Source organism: Grammomys surdaster, unplaced genomic scaffold (genome assembly GCF_004785775.1).
Source record: "Grammomys surdaster isolate TR1022 unplaced genomic scaffold, NIH_TR_1.0 279, whole genome shotgun sequence".
NCBI classification, from domain to species: Eukaryota; Metazoa; Chordata; class Mammalia; order Rodentia; family Muridae; genus Grammomys; species Grammomys surdaster.
In genome coordinates, this window is record NW_021604720.1 from 8,723,205 (window position 1) to 8,740,687 (window position 17,483).

The following is a 17,483-nucleotide window of genomic DNA, read 5'->3' on the forward strand; positions in this document are numbered from 1 at the left end:
GAGAGAGAGACCTTCCAAAAGATTACGAAAAGAGATAAATCTCCATGTTCACAGAAGAATGACATGAAAAGTAACAAATCCACATGATTTTTAACAACTTGGGAAAAAGGATTTCAAGTGACATCTTTGGGCTTCTGAGTTGTTACTACAGCTTGCACATGTAGTTAGGTGGCCTTAACAGTTGAAGGGTCTCAAGATGTCTTTGTCACATATGTTAGACAAATGAGAGGAGAGGTGCTTGGTCCTGAGCAAAGGGGGATGCTCAAGGGGCAAGGCGGGAGTAGGTGGGTGGGTGGCAGAGCACCCTCTTAGAGGCAAAGGGGAGGGGGGATAGGATGAGAGGTTGTGGAAGGGAGACTGGGAAGGGGAACAACATCTGACATGTAAATAAATGAAATAATCAATTAAAGAACGCAGATAACAAAAACTTGCAACCTACACATACACACACACACACAGAGCTTTTGGCCTGATTTTGGAGACAACTGTTTGGTTACAAAAGGCTTCTATCAACGCCTCTTTCTGAAGCCCTCCAGCTTACTGGACTCAGATATTTAATCAGATACAGAACAAAACTCGTGCACTTTGTGCTTTGTGAGCAAGTTTCCCTTTGCTAGGCGTCAGAGTGACACTGCTTTCTGATTACAGTGACTAGATGCTTTGTCTAAGTTTCTTCTCTTTTTTTTTTGTCTAATTTTCTAATTTTGTTCTCTTTTTTTGGTCTAATTTTCTAATTTTGTTCTCTTAACAATTTTATGCATGTATATAATGCATTCTTATTGGTTGCCACCCCCCACGCCCCGGCCTCTCTTATCTCCCTCCCTCCCAGTCCTGCTGGTCCTCTAATAACACTCTGGCATAGAAAACAAAACAAAACAAAATTAAGAAGCTTTTCAAATGGTGACCTTGAGGTATTTTGTTTGATTTGTCTTTATCTTGTTTTGTTTGTTTTTCAGTATAGAATACTCTAAACTTTAGTGCTTGAAGACTCCTCACCAGGTGGTTGGTGGTGGTACACACCTTTAATCCCAGCACTCAGAGGCAGACACAGGCAAACTAGGAGTTAAGAGGTCAGCCTGGTCTACAAAGTGAGTTCTAGGACAGCAGGGGCTACACAGAGAAAGCCCATGTTGAAAAAAACAAAACAACAACAACAAAAAAAGGAAAAAGAAAATTCCTTAGACTGTGCAACTTTTGCTTACCCCACCAAGGACAATCAAGCCCCAGACAGCTTTGTTAGGTATTGGTTTCTGTCCTATTTCCTTACGGACATCAGAAAAGGCCTCAGTTGGTGGAGGGCTTCCCTAGCATGCAAGAGAGCCTGGGTTTCTCACCCCACACTCTCTGAGGCAGATATATTAGCATATGCCTGCAATCCCAGCACTCCTAAAGTAAAGGGACATTCAGAAGTTCCTAGTCAACCTCCACTGGTAAATGAGGCTGCCTGGATTACATGAGAGTGTATCTTTAAAAAAAAAAAAAAGTCCGGAGACACAAGGCACCAGAGCAGGTGACCATTCATACACAAATTCTTAGTAATTCTCTAATACATGACACATAAGATTTGATGGCCTGTAAAAGAACACAAATTTTTCATAAAATTTTAAAGATGTATTTTATTTATTAGTTGTGTTTCTGTAAGCTCACATGTGTGACCTTTTGAGGTCAGAAGAAGGCACCAGATCCTCTGTAGCTATAGATATATGTAGCTGTGAGCTACCTGACAAGAGTGCAGGAAACCAGGCCCACTTTTTGGGGAAAGCAGCAAGCACTCTTAAACACTGAGCCATCTCTCCAACGCTAACATAAAATTTGAAATCAAAGTAAAAGTTGAACACATGTACTTACCAAAGATCCCTTTAGAGTGAAGGTAGCCAGCTGACGTGAGACATTATAATATGGTAGATACGGCCGTATACACGTAGAATGTTGATGACTCTGAGGGGGAAGAGTCATGTAAGTTATCCAAACAAAATACAAGCTATTTTGTGGGGAAAATACAAATAATCGATGCCTGAAAAGTAGCAGGAATGGCAAACATTTATAACAAATATAAACTATTTCAGTTTATAAAAAATAAATTGCTAATGTAACTTTAATCAATGTATACTGTGTGGGCCTTGGCAAAGCTTAGAATAAGGAAATGACCTTAATGGCAACTTAAATACATAGAAACATATCCAAAGATCCATAACCATAAATAAATGCAACAGATGATGTAAATATATACTGTTCTTTTTTCTTCTCATGGACTTTCTTTCAATTACATACGAAATAATAATTTCACAGCATCCTGTTATCTTTCTGTGTCACGCACAATAAAATGGGAAAATATAAAAAATGGCAAAAGAACAGCACTCCTTCATTGCCCTAGGATCCAGTCAGTTTAAATCTGAAGTGGTCCTGAAACAGGAAGGTATGTCTGGTAAATTCTGTAACAACTCTTTAAAGTGTAGCAGAGAGATCATTAAAGGAACAGAAAGCAGCATCAATATCAAAGAAAATGGCAAAGGAGGAATAGCAAGTAGAAACAAAATCAAGAATTGTAGAACACAGAGACCACAAGGCAAAACTAAACCAAACCATAGCAAACTAGTGCTCATCCAACAGTCTAACCAAAATGCCAGACAAGGCTGAGAAAAGCAGGCCGACTGTGTGCTACTGTAAGGGAACATGCATTACATTGAAAGGAAAAAAATAAAAGGCTGAAAGTAAAGGTGAAAAAGTATTCCCCCAGCAACCACAGAAAAGTAGCAATGACAAATAGTAGCAGAGAAAACTGATTTTTAAACAAAGGGAAAAATATAAACAAAGAGAAAATTTAATGTCAAAAGTCAATATATTAAAATATCAGAAATAAAAACAAAATCTGAAAATGTCCCAGGTTAGGGGGATCCTAGTGGGGTTGAGGTGGGAGTGGGTGGGTGGAGGAGCACCCTCTCAGAAGCAAAGGGGAGAGGGGACCAAGATGGGGGATAACATTTGGAATGTAAATAAAATAATTAATAAAAAAGAAAGAAAACCTAACAGAACAAAGGGAAAGAAGGGAGACGATTCTGCAGTAGTTGACATTTTACTTGTTGAGATTTTTCAGGCAGAACAAGAAATGAACACAGACAAAGATCTGAGAGACAGCCACATGGAAGTCCACAGGCAACAAAGCAGCTATTCTTCCAGGGCAGTTCTCAGTGTGGCCCACAATGAGGCAATGACTGCAGTCCTCTCAGAGGAACACCAGAAAGTATGCTCTCCAACCAGAATAGGATGAAATGAAGCAATAATAACAAGAGCTGTGAAATTCACAGAAATACAGAGAGAAACACTTTGATTCAATTGATTCAATCTGCATGTCCAAATGATAAAGGTCCTTGTCTTCAATTGCTTTTTGATTGATCAAAAAAGATGTCAGTGGCCGACAGCTGGGTAAAGGGAGACTGGGCGGGACCCTTAGAGTTGCTCGGGCTAGGATGCAGAGGGGAGGACTCAGAATCTCTATGACTTGGAGGAGAAGGATGGGATGCAGGACCTGCAGAAGAGAAAGTCAACCAGCCATGTGAGAATTAGGGTAGGTGGTCACTGGCCACTTCCCCAACTGGGCCTGGGGTAGCAGGGGAAGGTTTAGGAATGCCCAGCCTTTGAGATAGCCAAGGCATTTTAAAATTAACTGTCATGTGTGTGCATCTTCCATTTGTGAATCCAGATAGCTCCTGGGCGAGTGTGCACATGAGACCTGAGCCTAACAGTGTAGCCCAAACTCACAGCTACATAAAAGTCCCTTGCCAGAAAGCAATTAAATCAAGGAGAAATCACAAGGACAATAAAAAACAAACTTTGTGATCTAAATATTAAAACAAAACCTAAAATGGATAAACTACACTAAAGTACCACATAGAGAGGAAGTGAAGGCTACTCATGTCTATATATTTTTAAGTGTTTCCAAAGAGTATCCTGGCCTTCTACTTTAAGAGGCTAGACAGTTTTCAAATCCATAGCACGAACATAAAGCCAATAAATACTGCTGTGAAATACTGAAATACAGACAACAAACAAAACAACATTATTCCCTTAGAAAGATAAATAAACCTTCAGAAGACCAATCAAGAAGAAAGAGACATGACTCAGTAACTAAAGAGAATGGCAGAGGAGCACCCTGGCAGCCTTATCCAACTAAATGGGACTACAAGAGGGGTTCCGTGCTCAACCACACAGATCAGAAAGTCAAAATGACAGAAACACAAAATTTCAAAGCTTCTGACAAAAAGGGAATAATTCCTGACTATACCTACAATAAATAAAAGAATCCTTAAACTAAAACTCTCATGAAGGAAGATCCTGGGGCCAGGTGACTTCATATATGAATTCTGTCATACAACTGAAGAACATCAGACATTGAGAAATTCTCCAAAAATGTTCCCAAATCACTCCATGGGGCTAGTAATTACTCTGATACCAAAACCAAACAGGACATAACAAGGAAAGAAAATTCTAAAGAATCTAGGAAGTCAAATCCAACATCAAACACAAAAACTAATGTCTAACATTGAAGACTGACTCATCTCAGGAATGCATGGGTTGGTACAATGCAGCTCACTGTTGGATCGAGGGAGGGGCAAGCGCTGCATGAGCATGTGCCCGGTGGAATCCAGAGCTCTGCACAGAAAGACTCAACATGCTCAGAACCAAAGACAAGCTTCTCAGCCTAAGTTGTAAATACTGGCAAAATCTCCACAGCTAACAAGCACACTCTATAGGGTTACTTCTGGATCAGCACCGGGGCAAGACAATTGGGTAAACGAAAGAAACTCACGGCTTCTAGAATGGTAAAGGGAGGACAAAAGGGTCTTCTCTGAAGGTAGAATGCTCATCTAAACAACATTCTCTGGTGACCCACACTGAGAGCCAGTAGTGAGGCCAAGATCAATACATAAACATCAACAGCATGTCTACACACAAGAAATGAAACACTGAAAATAACCTTGAGGCATCCCATTTACCGTGGGATCCAAAAAACAGGATAGTATTAATAAAATGAAACATGGCTTCCACAATAAATGAGAAGGTATCAGAGAAATTAAGTGAAACGTAATACACAGAAAGATACCCCATGTTTGTTGACTGGCAGGACAGAAGAGTAACAGTCCTGAACATTATACACAGAGGAAGTAAAATAACAATCTTAGGTTCTATGCTTGCAATAATTAATTTATTATGTTGAAATCCAAAGTACCGAAAATAGCCAATGTTGAAAATGGTCAGAGCTAGGAAACTCCCCCCAAACCCTCCCTCACGAGTACAGTAATTAAGATGTAAAGGGGCCACAAGAGCACAAGGAAAGAAGAACTCACATGGGTTATAGATTGCCTGTCAGTATATATATGCAAAGATAATCCAAGCAGAAATATAGACTTTTCAAAGTATGGTGGAAAACAGAGAGGTATTGGGTTGAGCATGGCTGCATAACAGGCTGTGTGACACAGTTGCTGCCCCTGGAGGATTGCTAGGTCATGACTCCCCACATGTGCTGATGGTCACTGTTGCCCTGAAACTGATCTGCTGTCTTTTCTATTTGCTTTACTTTCAATCTCTCTTTCTGAGGAACACATTTCCCCCATTACTCAGAGCTAATCACTCCATAATAAATGAAACAGATGTCATTCTCCGGAATGAGGAATGGAGGGGGTCACAAGGCTGTGGAGGACAAGGAACAGGCATTCTGCTTGACCTTTGGAGCCATGGGAAAGAATTTAGACAACAAAACTACAGAGCCATAAAAACCTACAGGGCCCATTGTAGAAACTGCTCATTACATGACTTGGCCAAACTTGGAATTATATGAAGAAATACATGTACCCAAACTGCTGCATTTATTAGCCAAGGTGAACTTGGGGACACCACAGAGAGAGAATTAAAGTGTCTCAAGAAGAAAAGGCATGGACAGAAAAAGGAGGAGGCACCTATAAAAAAACAAGCAAAGGATGGATAGGTTTATCCTATAGAAGGAAGGCTGATATGATGATCTAGAAACAAATAGTATTAAAAGCAGAGTATAGCTTAATGGAAAAGAACGGTGGGCTAGCGAGGTGATGCTCATGGAGACGTTGCCAATTTTGGACATGAGGCCAAGGAATTGCTAAGATACGGAAACAAAGATTAGAGAATTAAAATCTTTGGTGTGCAAGCTTATAAAAATTTAGTACTTCATTCTAGCTACTTGAAGGATTGGAGAGGACACTGCCTAGAGAGATATCGGAGAGAGCTAGCTGTCCTACTTGCATAAAATTTAAAGCTTTGTAAGAAATCATTTCAACCTTAGTAGTGTGTCACCTTTCTGTTCTTAGTAAAGACTCTGTCTGCTGTACCAGGAACCGCAGGAGCTGTCTGTGCTGGCTGCCGGTGAAGAACAGGCTGTGTGAAAACTGTAAGGAGACCTGCTTCTGCTTTGTCTTTAGTTTCTGTTCTAAGGAAGTGGGGGGGTAGGGGTGAGACTAAAGATTGGGAGTTGTTAGAATTTATATAAATTAAAGGATTTCCTCTGATTAACAATGGTTAAAGCCTTGATGATGTACCGTTAGTAAATAAAAGACTGGGTTCAGGCTCACTGTCAAAAGAAGGAAGACCGGTGAGACTGATCCGGCAAAGAGAGAACACCTGAACAGAGAGCTGCACCCGCTACTGACTCGGAGTAGTCACTCAGTCAGCACTGCTCCCCTACCCACTTTCTCAGGACCCTCCTCACACTGAGGCTGGACCTCAGCAGCGAGGCATACACATGCAAATGGAGGAAGGGGACCAAATGCCAAGCGCCTGGAGAAATAACAGAAATAATCAGAAACTGACACGTAAGACTTAAAACAGCAACAATCTTACCAAAACAAAGCATCTACACGTCAAATCCACATGACCTTGGGGATTAGTCAATGGTTTCCTATATTTCATATCAAGTGTGCAGAAAAAAAAAATCCTGAATCTGAGCTTCACACAAATTTAGAGCATTTTTACTTCCCAGAATGCCATTCCAAAGAGAGAAGTTGGGCATATTCTCCAGCATTTGGGATAATGAGCTAGCAGGATTATGAACCTAGGATCAGCCTGACCTACCCTATAAGGATTGCCGCAAATACACAAAAGCTGCATGCAGCACAGTTTCTACTACCCCACTTTAAGCTCCGTGCGGACTGTGCAACCAGCCACTGCCCTGGTTCTCACGGATCTGCGGATCAAAGACATAAACACACGTTTGCTTAATTTTAAAATGCTTTTATGTGGAGGTTCTGCCCTGATCTGCGTAGCAGGAGTTGCCGTGTATCAGCTGTTTTTGTTATCACAGCACTTAGTGGCATTTTCCCGCCCAAGTTGGGAGTTCCGCTTTTGGCCTGATAAGAGAGACCCGTGCTGAGAAATGGAAACCTACACCTCTGGCTGCAGGCATGAGGTGATGTATGTCATCACGCCTAGGGGCTGGGCTTATGGTTTCTGCCTTTATTTTTTTTTTTTATTGGATATTTTATTTACATTTCATATGTTATCCCCTTACCCCATACCCCACCCACCCGGGAACCCCCCATCCCCTTACCCCTCCTCCTTCTTCTCCGTGGATGTAACCCCCACCTACCCCCCCCACTCCCACTTCCCCACCCTCAAAATTCCCACCCCCTGGGGCGTCCAGCCTTCATGAGGTCAAGGTTCTCTTCCACCTATGCCCAGCAGGGCCCTCCACTCTTACATATTCAGCTGAAGCCCTGGATCCCTCCATAAGTGCTCCCAGGCTGGTGGTTAGGACCCTGGGAGCTGTGGTTGGTTGGTATTGTTGCTCTCCTCATGGTGGTTTCTGCCTTTATAAGCCTGCTGCTTTGCAATAAAGTTGAGCCTTGATCATAACTTTGCCTTGGCTCCATTCTTCTCTTATTCTTGCCCTTTAATTCCCAGACCCCCATTTGAGGTACCTACGCTGATGGTGGTCGTGTCACTACACATTTAGCTCAATGGCCGGGCATTTCTAAGCCTTCAGTGGCTAATATGCCCTTATCTTCACTCCCAGAAACACCGCTAAATCTGCCCTCAGCTTAATTGTTCAGTTACCTTTAATCCTAGCTCAGCACCCTAAATCTGCCCTCAGCTTAGTTGCGTTTCTATTCTCCAATCTGCTCCCCCAGGCCCAGTCAAGGAAGCAGCCAATGACCACTCCATCCGAGAGCTTACATGGCACACTGCGTGGCTCTCTAGCCCTCTGAAGCACGGTGAATTTTCCTCCCCCACCCACCCACCCCAACCGCCACCACCACTGTCTCCTACCCTGCCTGAGGGAACCTGGAAGTTCCGCCTCTTCCACCCAGCCATTGGCCAGTAGCATCTTTATTGATCAATCAACAACCAATTGGGAAACAGGACCTTTAGCGTTCACACACATACCCTACATCTCACCATTTTTGTCCAATTAAAAAAAAAAACCAACAAAACCCTTCTCTCAGACATAAATTGAACAAAACTACAAAACTATAACAATCATGTAAATTACAAAGTATGATATATAATTAATATCTAGTCCACATTTGTCAATTAATAAAGTACTCTACCATCATTCATAACTTAAAAAGTTACAATTTTATCTTTGACTTATGTTTAGATTTTAGTTTGTAATATTATCTGAAAACTGTCTTTTATTTTATAACCTCTCTCTCAATGCTAACAACTTGAGTTTGATTATGAGACTATAACTAGTCTTTAACCACGTTAGAAATCTGAGAACAGCAGGGCAGTGGTGGTACGTGCCTTTAATCCCAGCACTTGGGAGGCAGAGGCAGGCAGATTTCTGAGTTCGAGGCCAGACTGGTCTACAGAGTGAGTTCCAGGACAGCCAGGGCTACACAGAGAAACCCTGTCTCAAAAAACAAAAACAAAAACAAAAAGTTCCATCTAGAATGTTATCTAATGTTTTTAAAACTGGCTTCTCAGCTGGGAGTTGGTGGCCCAAGCCTTTAGTTACAGCTCTGGAGGCAGAGGCAGGTGTGTCTGTGAGTTCAAGGCCAGCCTACAGTGAGTTCCAAGACAGCCAGGACTACACAGAGAAATCCTGTCTTGGAAAAACAAGAGAGAGGGAGGGAGGGAGGGAGGGAGGGGAGGGGGGTAGGGGAGGGAGGGAGGGGAGGGGAAGGGGAAGGGGAGGGGGAGGGGAGGGGGAGAGGGAGGGGGGAGGGGGAGAGCGCGCTAGAGAGCTCTCAGGAGCAGATATGTCTCATAATCAAAAGATCTTTAATAATGAAATAACATATTTTATGGATTTTTTTATGTTTTTGAAGACAAAGTAAAGTATTTTTGAACTGTTAAACCTTAACTACTCTTAGTCATTTTTATTTGAGTAAACTGAAAACAATTATAAAGAATTTTATTAATGTAAGATTATGGCTATATAGTGTTTTGTTTAAGAATAAATTTAGCTTACCTCTTTTTTTCTTGTTTAAAATTATGACCATTTTTAAATTATTTCTTAAAATGACAATTCATCTATAATTTGTAAACTAACAATACAGACACCTAATCCCAGGGAAATAGGCTGACAACTCTCTACAGCTCTTTCTGTTGTGGAATAGGGGTGTTGAGAAATTTTTTAAAGGGGTGAGGAGGAGTAGGAAAATTAGAAAAACTGGGTAAATTTCAGAAAGTTAGCTTTAGCATCTGTTATCTAGTATCTGTATGTGTGGAAGGGTTAGAGCTTGACTAAAGTTTTAACTGGATCTGTCTGAAAGGTTGGATAAGGTAAGATGACCTGAAATCAGCGGCAATCTCAGAAGCTGTTTTAGGGAACAACCAGAAGCAGGGGACCAAGAGGGACAGTTTAGCATATCTGAAGATGAATCTCACCAAAGCTGAACATTTTGTTTAATATGAACCTCACGACCAAACTTTTAGTATCATTAAGATATTTGTATAACTTGTGTAGAGTATATAGATCAATTAAGGATGAAATTTTGTTCTTGGAGTAGGTGAAAGACGGCTTTCTTTTTTATGAGCTCATTTTATTAATAACCAATTATAATAAGTCTTTATGTCATGTGAAGGATGGGATGATGAATCTTTATCCATCTTGCTTGATTTTTTTGAACATTTTTAGTTCTTTAGAGGGTCTTCCCCTGTCAAATCTGATCCATATGACTCTGGATGGGGTTCTCTCCTTTCCTGTCAAAACAAACATAGAGCCTCTCTCCCAAAATCACACGTCTTTGGTCCAGTAACCAGAAATCATTAAACATTTAGCTTGACCTTTCTCTCAGAGGAATTTAATATAACCACCAAACTCATAATCACACTTATTTTGATAATTAAAACAAGTTAAAGCAAATAAAGCAATCTAAACAAATATTAACCAATGAGACAGTGTTTTTATTGTCCCATCCTAGCCTTCATGAGATCAAGGCCTAAATTATTTATATAATGTAAAGTTAAATTTCCTTTTGTTTATTATATAAGCCTATTTCTAGGCTCTCTCTTTATATAATTCTTAAGGCCTAAATTTTTACTGTCTGAGATAGCCTAGGTTTCCTACACCCTGCCTTTGATCTACTTTTTTTTTAAGATCGAATGTCTCAATATTTTTATTTCTCTGTATTTTACTTTATTTAAATTTCCTTTTGTTTATTATATTATTCTTTCCTAACTTCTCTCTTCTGTGGAGCTTAATCTCTGTATATTTAAGAACAATTAAGCAATTATTATTATACTCCATACTATCCTTAAAAACAGTTAAATCAAATTTTAAAAATCTATCCTTTGATATTTTGCTGGGGGGAGACAGGCAGCTTTATTGTTTGTTTCTCACTGCCTCCCTTCTAGCGTTCAGGAAACCAGCTCCCAGCCTCTTAGCTTAAGCTCTCTCTGGCAGGTTTCTTTGTTTTAGTTTTTGCTGGAGCCATATGACTTGGCTCAGCTCACTGAGAAATCAATTCTCCCCTCCTTGTAGACTTATAGCATTTCTGTGTGCAGGCAGGAGATTAGAAACACAACTAAGCTGAGGGCAGATTTAGGGTACTGAACAAGAAGAAGGTAACCAGACAATTAAGGTGAGAGCAGATTTAGAGGTGTTGAACTAGGACTAAAGGTAACTGAGCAACTAAGCTGCGAACAGATTTAGAGGTGTTGATCTGGGAGTGAAGGTAAGGACACATTAGCCACCAAGGCTGGGCCATTGAGCTAAAACACATATTAAAAATAACCTGTGAGTATGTATGTCTTTCATCCACAGATCCAAGAGAACCAGTGTGATGGCAGTCTGCCCAGAGCTTAAAGCAGGGTAGTAGAAACTATACACTACAGCTGCATGTGTCTTCTGAGGGGGGGCTTTTAGATAGATTATATGAAAAACTCTTGAAATTCAAGAAGAAAACTAAGAATACTCGCAAATGGGCAGTGAAGATTTAAATAGACATTTCTCCAGTAAAAACATATAGATAACCAAAAAATATATAACCAGTCACTAGGAAAAGAAAAAAATGGTAATGACACCACCCCACAGCCTCAAGAAGGGCTATAAGCAAGGAAATGGACAATAACTGCTCAGAGGACGAGGTGATACTGGAAGCCTCATGAACTGCTGGTAGCAAGGAAAACTAGTACAGGCAACCGGCGGCTCTTCACATTAGTTACTATTTACCTTGGCAGCCCCATTCCTAGTTACAAACACAAAAGAACTGACACGTGTTCACCAGTTATTCCAATGTATTGTAGAGAAAATATGTGTATTTTATGGATGTATCACCTGTCAATTAAAAAAATCTATGGCCTATAGAAAAGGATCGAATAGAAGGTGGGACAGCCAATAGGTAGAAAGAATTCTGGGATAGAGCTAGGGAGGAGATCCTCCTAGGAAGATGTGAGGGGACGGACACATGGTACCTGAGCACAGGTAACCAGCCACATGACAGAATGTAGACTAGAATAAATGGGATAATTTAAGTTATGATCTAATAATAGAATGACCTTGCAAAGGTCAAACGGCCAAAGTTTTTATAAATATATTTTAAGTCTGAGTCTTATTTTGATAGCATGGGGCTGGTCGGAAGGATCAGTCATTACTTTACACCAATATATCTTTAAAAAGAAAGATGTCCTAAAACAACAGAAGGAGCAAGGTAACCACCAGCCTTCTCGAACCTTTCTCCCAGGGAGCCAGTCAGAAGACCCTTGAAAACATGCCCTTCTATGCCCAGAAGAACACAATATCCTTCTGTCTGAAGACAACGTTTCTGGTAAAATATGAGATCCCCACTAACTGAGTCTTAACAACGAACAATTACCATAGTTTCAATGATGATGGTGAGGTTCCCCAAGCCATCAGTCAGAGCTACGTAGCTTCCTCCTTTCTCTAGATGACCAACTGTCTTCAGGTAATACCAGCCTGGTTGAGTAAACTGAGTGGTATGAGCTACAGAAAAGCAGAAAAGAATGCGAATGAGACAACGTTAAAACACAATCGCTGCTGACAAACTTGAGTCTGATTGATTCTAAGCAACTAGAGTCATTTTCAGAAAGTATCTCTCAAGTTTATGCTTCCATTTTTAAATTTTTCAGGTGAAAAGAGTATCTGTGGGAAGGCTTCCTGAACAACTGGTGAAATTAAATGAATAAACCAGAACTGACATAAAAGAATAATCTCAAAACTTCTAGATACACTGAGCTGAATATAAGGATAAGTATATTCATTCTATAGCTATTATCATGATGTGGGATCATATTCTTGAGCGATCACCTCTGTCTCCATCACTGGACATCCCCACTCCCTGGGCTGCTTGCCTTTCCCTTTTTCCTCCTTTTTTAAAGGCCTAGACTTAGAATAATACAGTACAAAATACAGAAAGCAATCAGGTTACCCAAAATAATATTATAAAACACTGGCAGGGATCCCTTAAACTAGTCACACACTTAAAGGATGGACAGTTTGTATAACCTCCTTTGGTGCTCTCTGGTTTGTCTCTTAAAAAGAATTTGTGGAGAAAGAGATAGAATCTAGACATCCACACCTGATACCCAGATAGGAGATGCTACTGCGTAATATCCACTCCACGGCTCCTGAGCTGTCATCAATCCACTTCGTCCATAAGGCAATTCTTCATAATAACTAGCCACCAAATTCCAAGCAATTGTGCTAAAACAGAAAAAAAGACATATATATGTATGTATATATATATATATATACATATATATATATATATGTGTGTGTGTGTGTGTGTGTGTGTATATCATAAATTATATCTAAATGACTGAAGCAAAAGTATCCTTCATAATTATATTTAAGTAAATGAACATTAACTTTTAAGTGCCCCAAACACAATACATGTTGTCTCGGTTCACTCCCATTTATAAAAATCCAGTTCAGCATTCATCCAAACATTTTAATGGTTAATCAGAGAATTAAAAGTCACACACACACAAGGATTCTGTTTAACAGTGATAAGGCCAAAAGGTGAACCATGCTTGACGTGTCAACTATTTGAAACAAGTACAAGTAAAAGCGTTTTCTGGACCTGCCCTCCCTCTGCCAGCTTTCCTAGTACCCCAGTTTCACAGACAGTTTGATGAACTTAACTTGGGACTGACCGCTGCAGTGGTAAGATGATAACTCAGAGTCAGACTGTTTGGGTTCCCTGAGCTAATCTCTTCTGACCCTGTTCCCTCACATGTGGTAACAGGATGATGACAGTTGTGAATCAGTAGGTGGCTGGGAACATGACACACACTGATGCCACTCCAGCCTCTCACTTCTGCTTCTGCTGGTGTACTAACTGGGTCAGCTTGCTGGCCTGGCTTTAGGCCTCTCCTCAGATGATAAGACACTAATCTTTTGCAGCACATACTGAGCTCCAGGAGCAGAGTTGGGGCCCTACAGCTTTCAAAAAATTCAAGCATAAAACCTAAGTTTTTACATCTGGCTGTTTTCCATACAGCTAAAAACAAACAGCATTCACCCAGAGATTTTCACTTCTCTAACCAACTTTTCTCCCAACACACAAAGCTACTCTGGCCCTCTTAGAAACTCTAACCCTTCTCATTACCTTATTGTAAGGTGAAACTAATAATGCTGATTAAACATACACAGAGACACACAAGCAATGGACATCATAAGAGCTCTCCCGATCTGGGTCACACATGCATGGCCTCCTCTGTTTTGTACACTGGTGCTTCCCAACGTGGGCATCATCAGAATAGCCATGAGTACTGACCAGATATACAAGTTCCAGGACCCTGGAAGTCTGAGAAGCTGCCTACATATCAGTATAACAAGTACTGCAGAACTTCTTACAACAGGGCCAAGTTAAGAAATACTTCTTTATGTGTCAGAATATGGAGGTCTGATAGTATGGCGATGTGGTGGTGCAAGTCTATAATTTCAGTACTGGGGAGAGTTCAAGGCCAGCCTGAGCAATAATAGGAAGACCCTGTCTCAAGAAAACAAAACAAGACAAGAACCATGGGAAAAAGGCATAAAGTAAACATATACTTAATATGAGAGAATAAAGTCATAATACCTTATTAGATAAAAAGCAATTTACTCAACAGATCATATGCTAAGGTATCAATTTCATATTTAAAATTATATAAAAACGGGAGAATGTTTTTAGGGCCACTGTTTTGAGACAGGAAGGATAAACAGCTTTGCTTCACTCTTTGTACATATCTTCATTTTCATTATCTTAACACCAAACGAACCACCACAAAAGTATGCATATTGGTTTGTTTTTATTATACTCATAGTCATAAGGCTAATTTTACATCTAATTACGCCTAAGCTGTCATCAAAGCACTTAGGAAGCATCCCCTTTAATAACGGAAGGGATTCTGTTCTTTATTAACTTCGTTTTGTGAAGAGTTAGATAAAGTTAAGGGAGCCGAACAGTCAGAGTGGAAGGAGGTACCAAGTAAAGGCTGCGGCCCTGGTTTGTTTGTTTGTTTGTTGTTTTTATTTTACTTTAAAGGTAGTTATGAAAGAAGGGTAGGTAACAATTCTACATTAAAAGAGACTTTGTGACCAAAACTGCTAAACGCAATGCACAAAAATGTGCTATATCCTTTGTTAAAATAAAAACGTTACAAATGACATTTAAAAACACAGAAATATTTCATATGCTCATATTCATGAAAATGATGTGGTCATGTGAGGAAATATCCTTGTTTTAGAGAGACATATTAAAAATGATGGCATAATATGACAAAGTAATTTAAAATATATGTAAATTATCAAAAATCATTGTGCTACTTGAGTAAACTGTACCCAAATAGACTCAACTTTACTTAATACAGGCTCTTTCAAATACAGAAAAAAACAAATAGATTAGACAAATACTAGGCATATGTAGATTAAGTCAACAAAGCACATGTTTATAACCACTGAATCTAGGATATAAAATTACAATGATTCATTTTTTTCTATTTACTGTGTTTTCTAAAATTCATTATAATAAAAGCCCCCAAAAGATTGTAAATAACTTACGCAGTCATATTGCCATTGATGTAATTCTGGTTCAATATACGACCCCAACAGCCTGCGCCAACATTACTGTTAATAGTGCTAAAATCTTCAGATGACCAAAGCTTCTTCCCTGACATCTTTGCATTCCATACTGTGTAGGTTCCGGGATAATGAGCTCTAAGAGAAAGAGTACAAGTGGAGAAGTCAGAAGCACCACACTTCCCAAAGTAGACGAGTGAACTGAAATACTGCTCTTCACCAGGGCTTGCTGTTTTAAAAAAAAAAAATCAAGCAGCTTTAAGAAGACAGTTGAGAGATGGAAAGAAGGCATGGCCTCCCACTGTTCCATCTGAAGGCACTCTACAAACGACAGCAAATAAATACAACATTAGAAGCCTACAACCACACAAATACAAAGAGAACATTCTGAAAGCCATAAATGGATGCCAGTGTAGTGACTGGTGAAGGTCAAAGAGGCCACTACCTGGACCATTTAAAATGGAAAACAAGGTTAAAAAAAAAAAAAAGATTCAGCCTTTCCAGGTAAACCTGGGGAGCTCTGGAAGGGAGGTAATCAGCCAGGAGGCCAAACGAGATGAGTCACGCTGTCTGTGAAGAGGCAACCTCTCCGATATCTCTGTCCTCTTGAGACAGAAATTGTGACATTTACTTCAAGGTAAAGCACTAAAACCAGTCCACAAAAGCCCCGTAGATATTATTGTACCATTAATTCTTGTGTGAGAAGAATGAACTACATTTCAAAAGCTAAGGTACTGTCTCAAAGCAGCAGCGATCCTCAGCCATGGGGATTTCAGCCCTGAACGGGCTAGGTAGCAGTATCTAGACACTGTTGAGACATCAAAAGTGTAGTGATTGAGAATCTGTCCCAGAAAACCAGCTCCTTTCATTCTAGCATGTGAACAGAGTCAATCAGGTGAGGTCGACATATATGCTGATTGTTACAAGAATAGAATACTGCTCTAATGACAACTGTAGACATTCAATAATGAATTAACACTACTAAGGTATTAAATGTAAATTAGAAACTAGATGGTAATACAATACTAAGAGTACACTAACTAACTTGAAGAATAAGAGTATAAACTTTCCAGTTTAATTATTCACAAACAGTTTGAGAATAAAAGAGACTTGTTATATCACAATTCTAACATCTGTACTTTTTTAGAGTACTATAACATCAGAAGAATGACTGTAAAGACCTTTTAAGCAATATCATTTTCATCATGGTCATTTTAGCAGAAAGTCCTGACTGGGAGTTGTTCGGATCACTAAAGATGCACTAAGGCATAAGATGAGTGTCAGAGAGAACTGAACACACGGCAGACAACACCTCGAGAGATGCTGGAAAACAGTGAGGCTCCATCAGGAATGGGCTGAGTGCTCCAAGCAGCTGAGACAGGCAACTAGTCACCACTGCAGGCCGACATTACAAACATCCGAGAGCATCTAGCTCCTTCTAGGGTTAAGAAATTAATGAACTTATCTATTCCATCAAACTTGAAAAACAAACTGCTAATCTTAAAATTACTAATGACTGCAAACCTGTAGTTCTAAGATATTTTTACATTTAATTCTTATATCCCTTAACTTTACGCTGTGATCATAGTGTCCAATTTGGCACTTCAGTCAGATATTAAATGTTAATATAGTAAAAATTAGGATCTTTTAGTAGACTTTCAGAAAATAATGTCTGATATATCATTTTTTTGTTTGTTTGTTTGTTTGTTTATGTGTTTTCTGAAACTGAGTCTCATTCTGTTGCATAAACTAGCCTAAAATATATTATGTAACCGCAGGCTGGCCTCACACTCAATAGACCTCCCTTCATCTCAGCCTCCTGAGTGCTAGCATGAACCACAATACCTGGCTTGTCTGATGTATCTGATAAAAATACACTTGTATCTATATGTTTTAAAGGAAAAAAATTCTAGAAATATTTGTTATGCTATCATTGATTTTTAGAAGGTCACAATAGAAGTAAATTTTAACTCTGTTTTATAAGGGT

At 39.7% G+C, this 17,483-nt stretch overlaps 1 protein-coding gene across 1 annotated transcript in view; it reads right to left on the reverse strand.

The window, feature by feature from the left end:
* Galc (galactosylceramidase) overlaps positions 1–17,483 on the reverse strand; it is a 58,695-nt gene that overhangs the window by 20,430 nt on the left and 20,782 nt on the right. The window contains exons 8-12 of the mRNA XM_028777285.1: positions 15,479–15,634; positions 13,011–13,135; positions 12,288–12,415; positions 1,849–1,938; positions 1,268–1,304 (exon numbers count right to left, since the gene is read on the reverse strand). Coding sequence (XP_028633118.1) covers positions 1,268–1,304; positions 1,849–1,938; positions 12,288–12,415; positions 13,011–13,135; positions 15,479–15,634 — 536 coding nt within the window. The remainder of the gene's footprint in view (positions 1–1,267; positions 1,305–1,848; positions 1,939–12,287; positions 12,416–13,010; positions 13,136–15,478; positions 15,635–17,483) is intronic.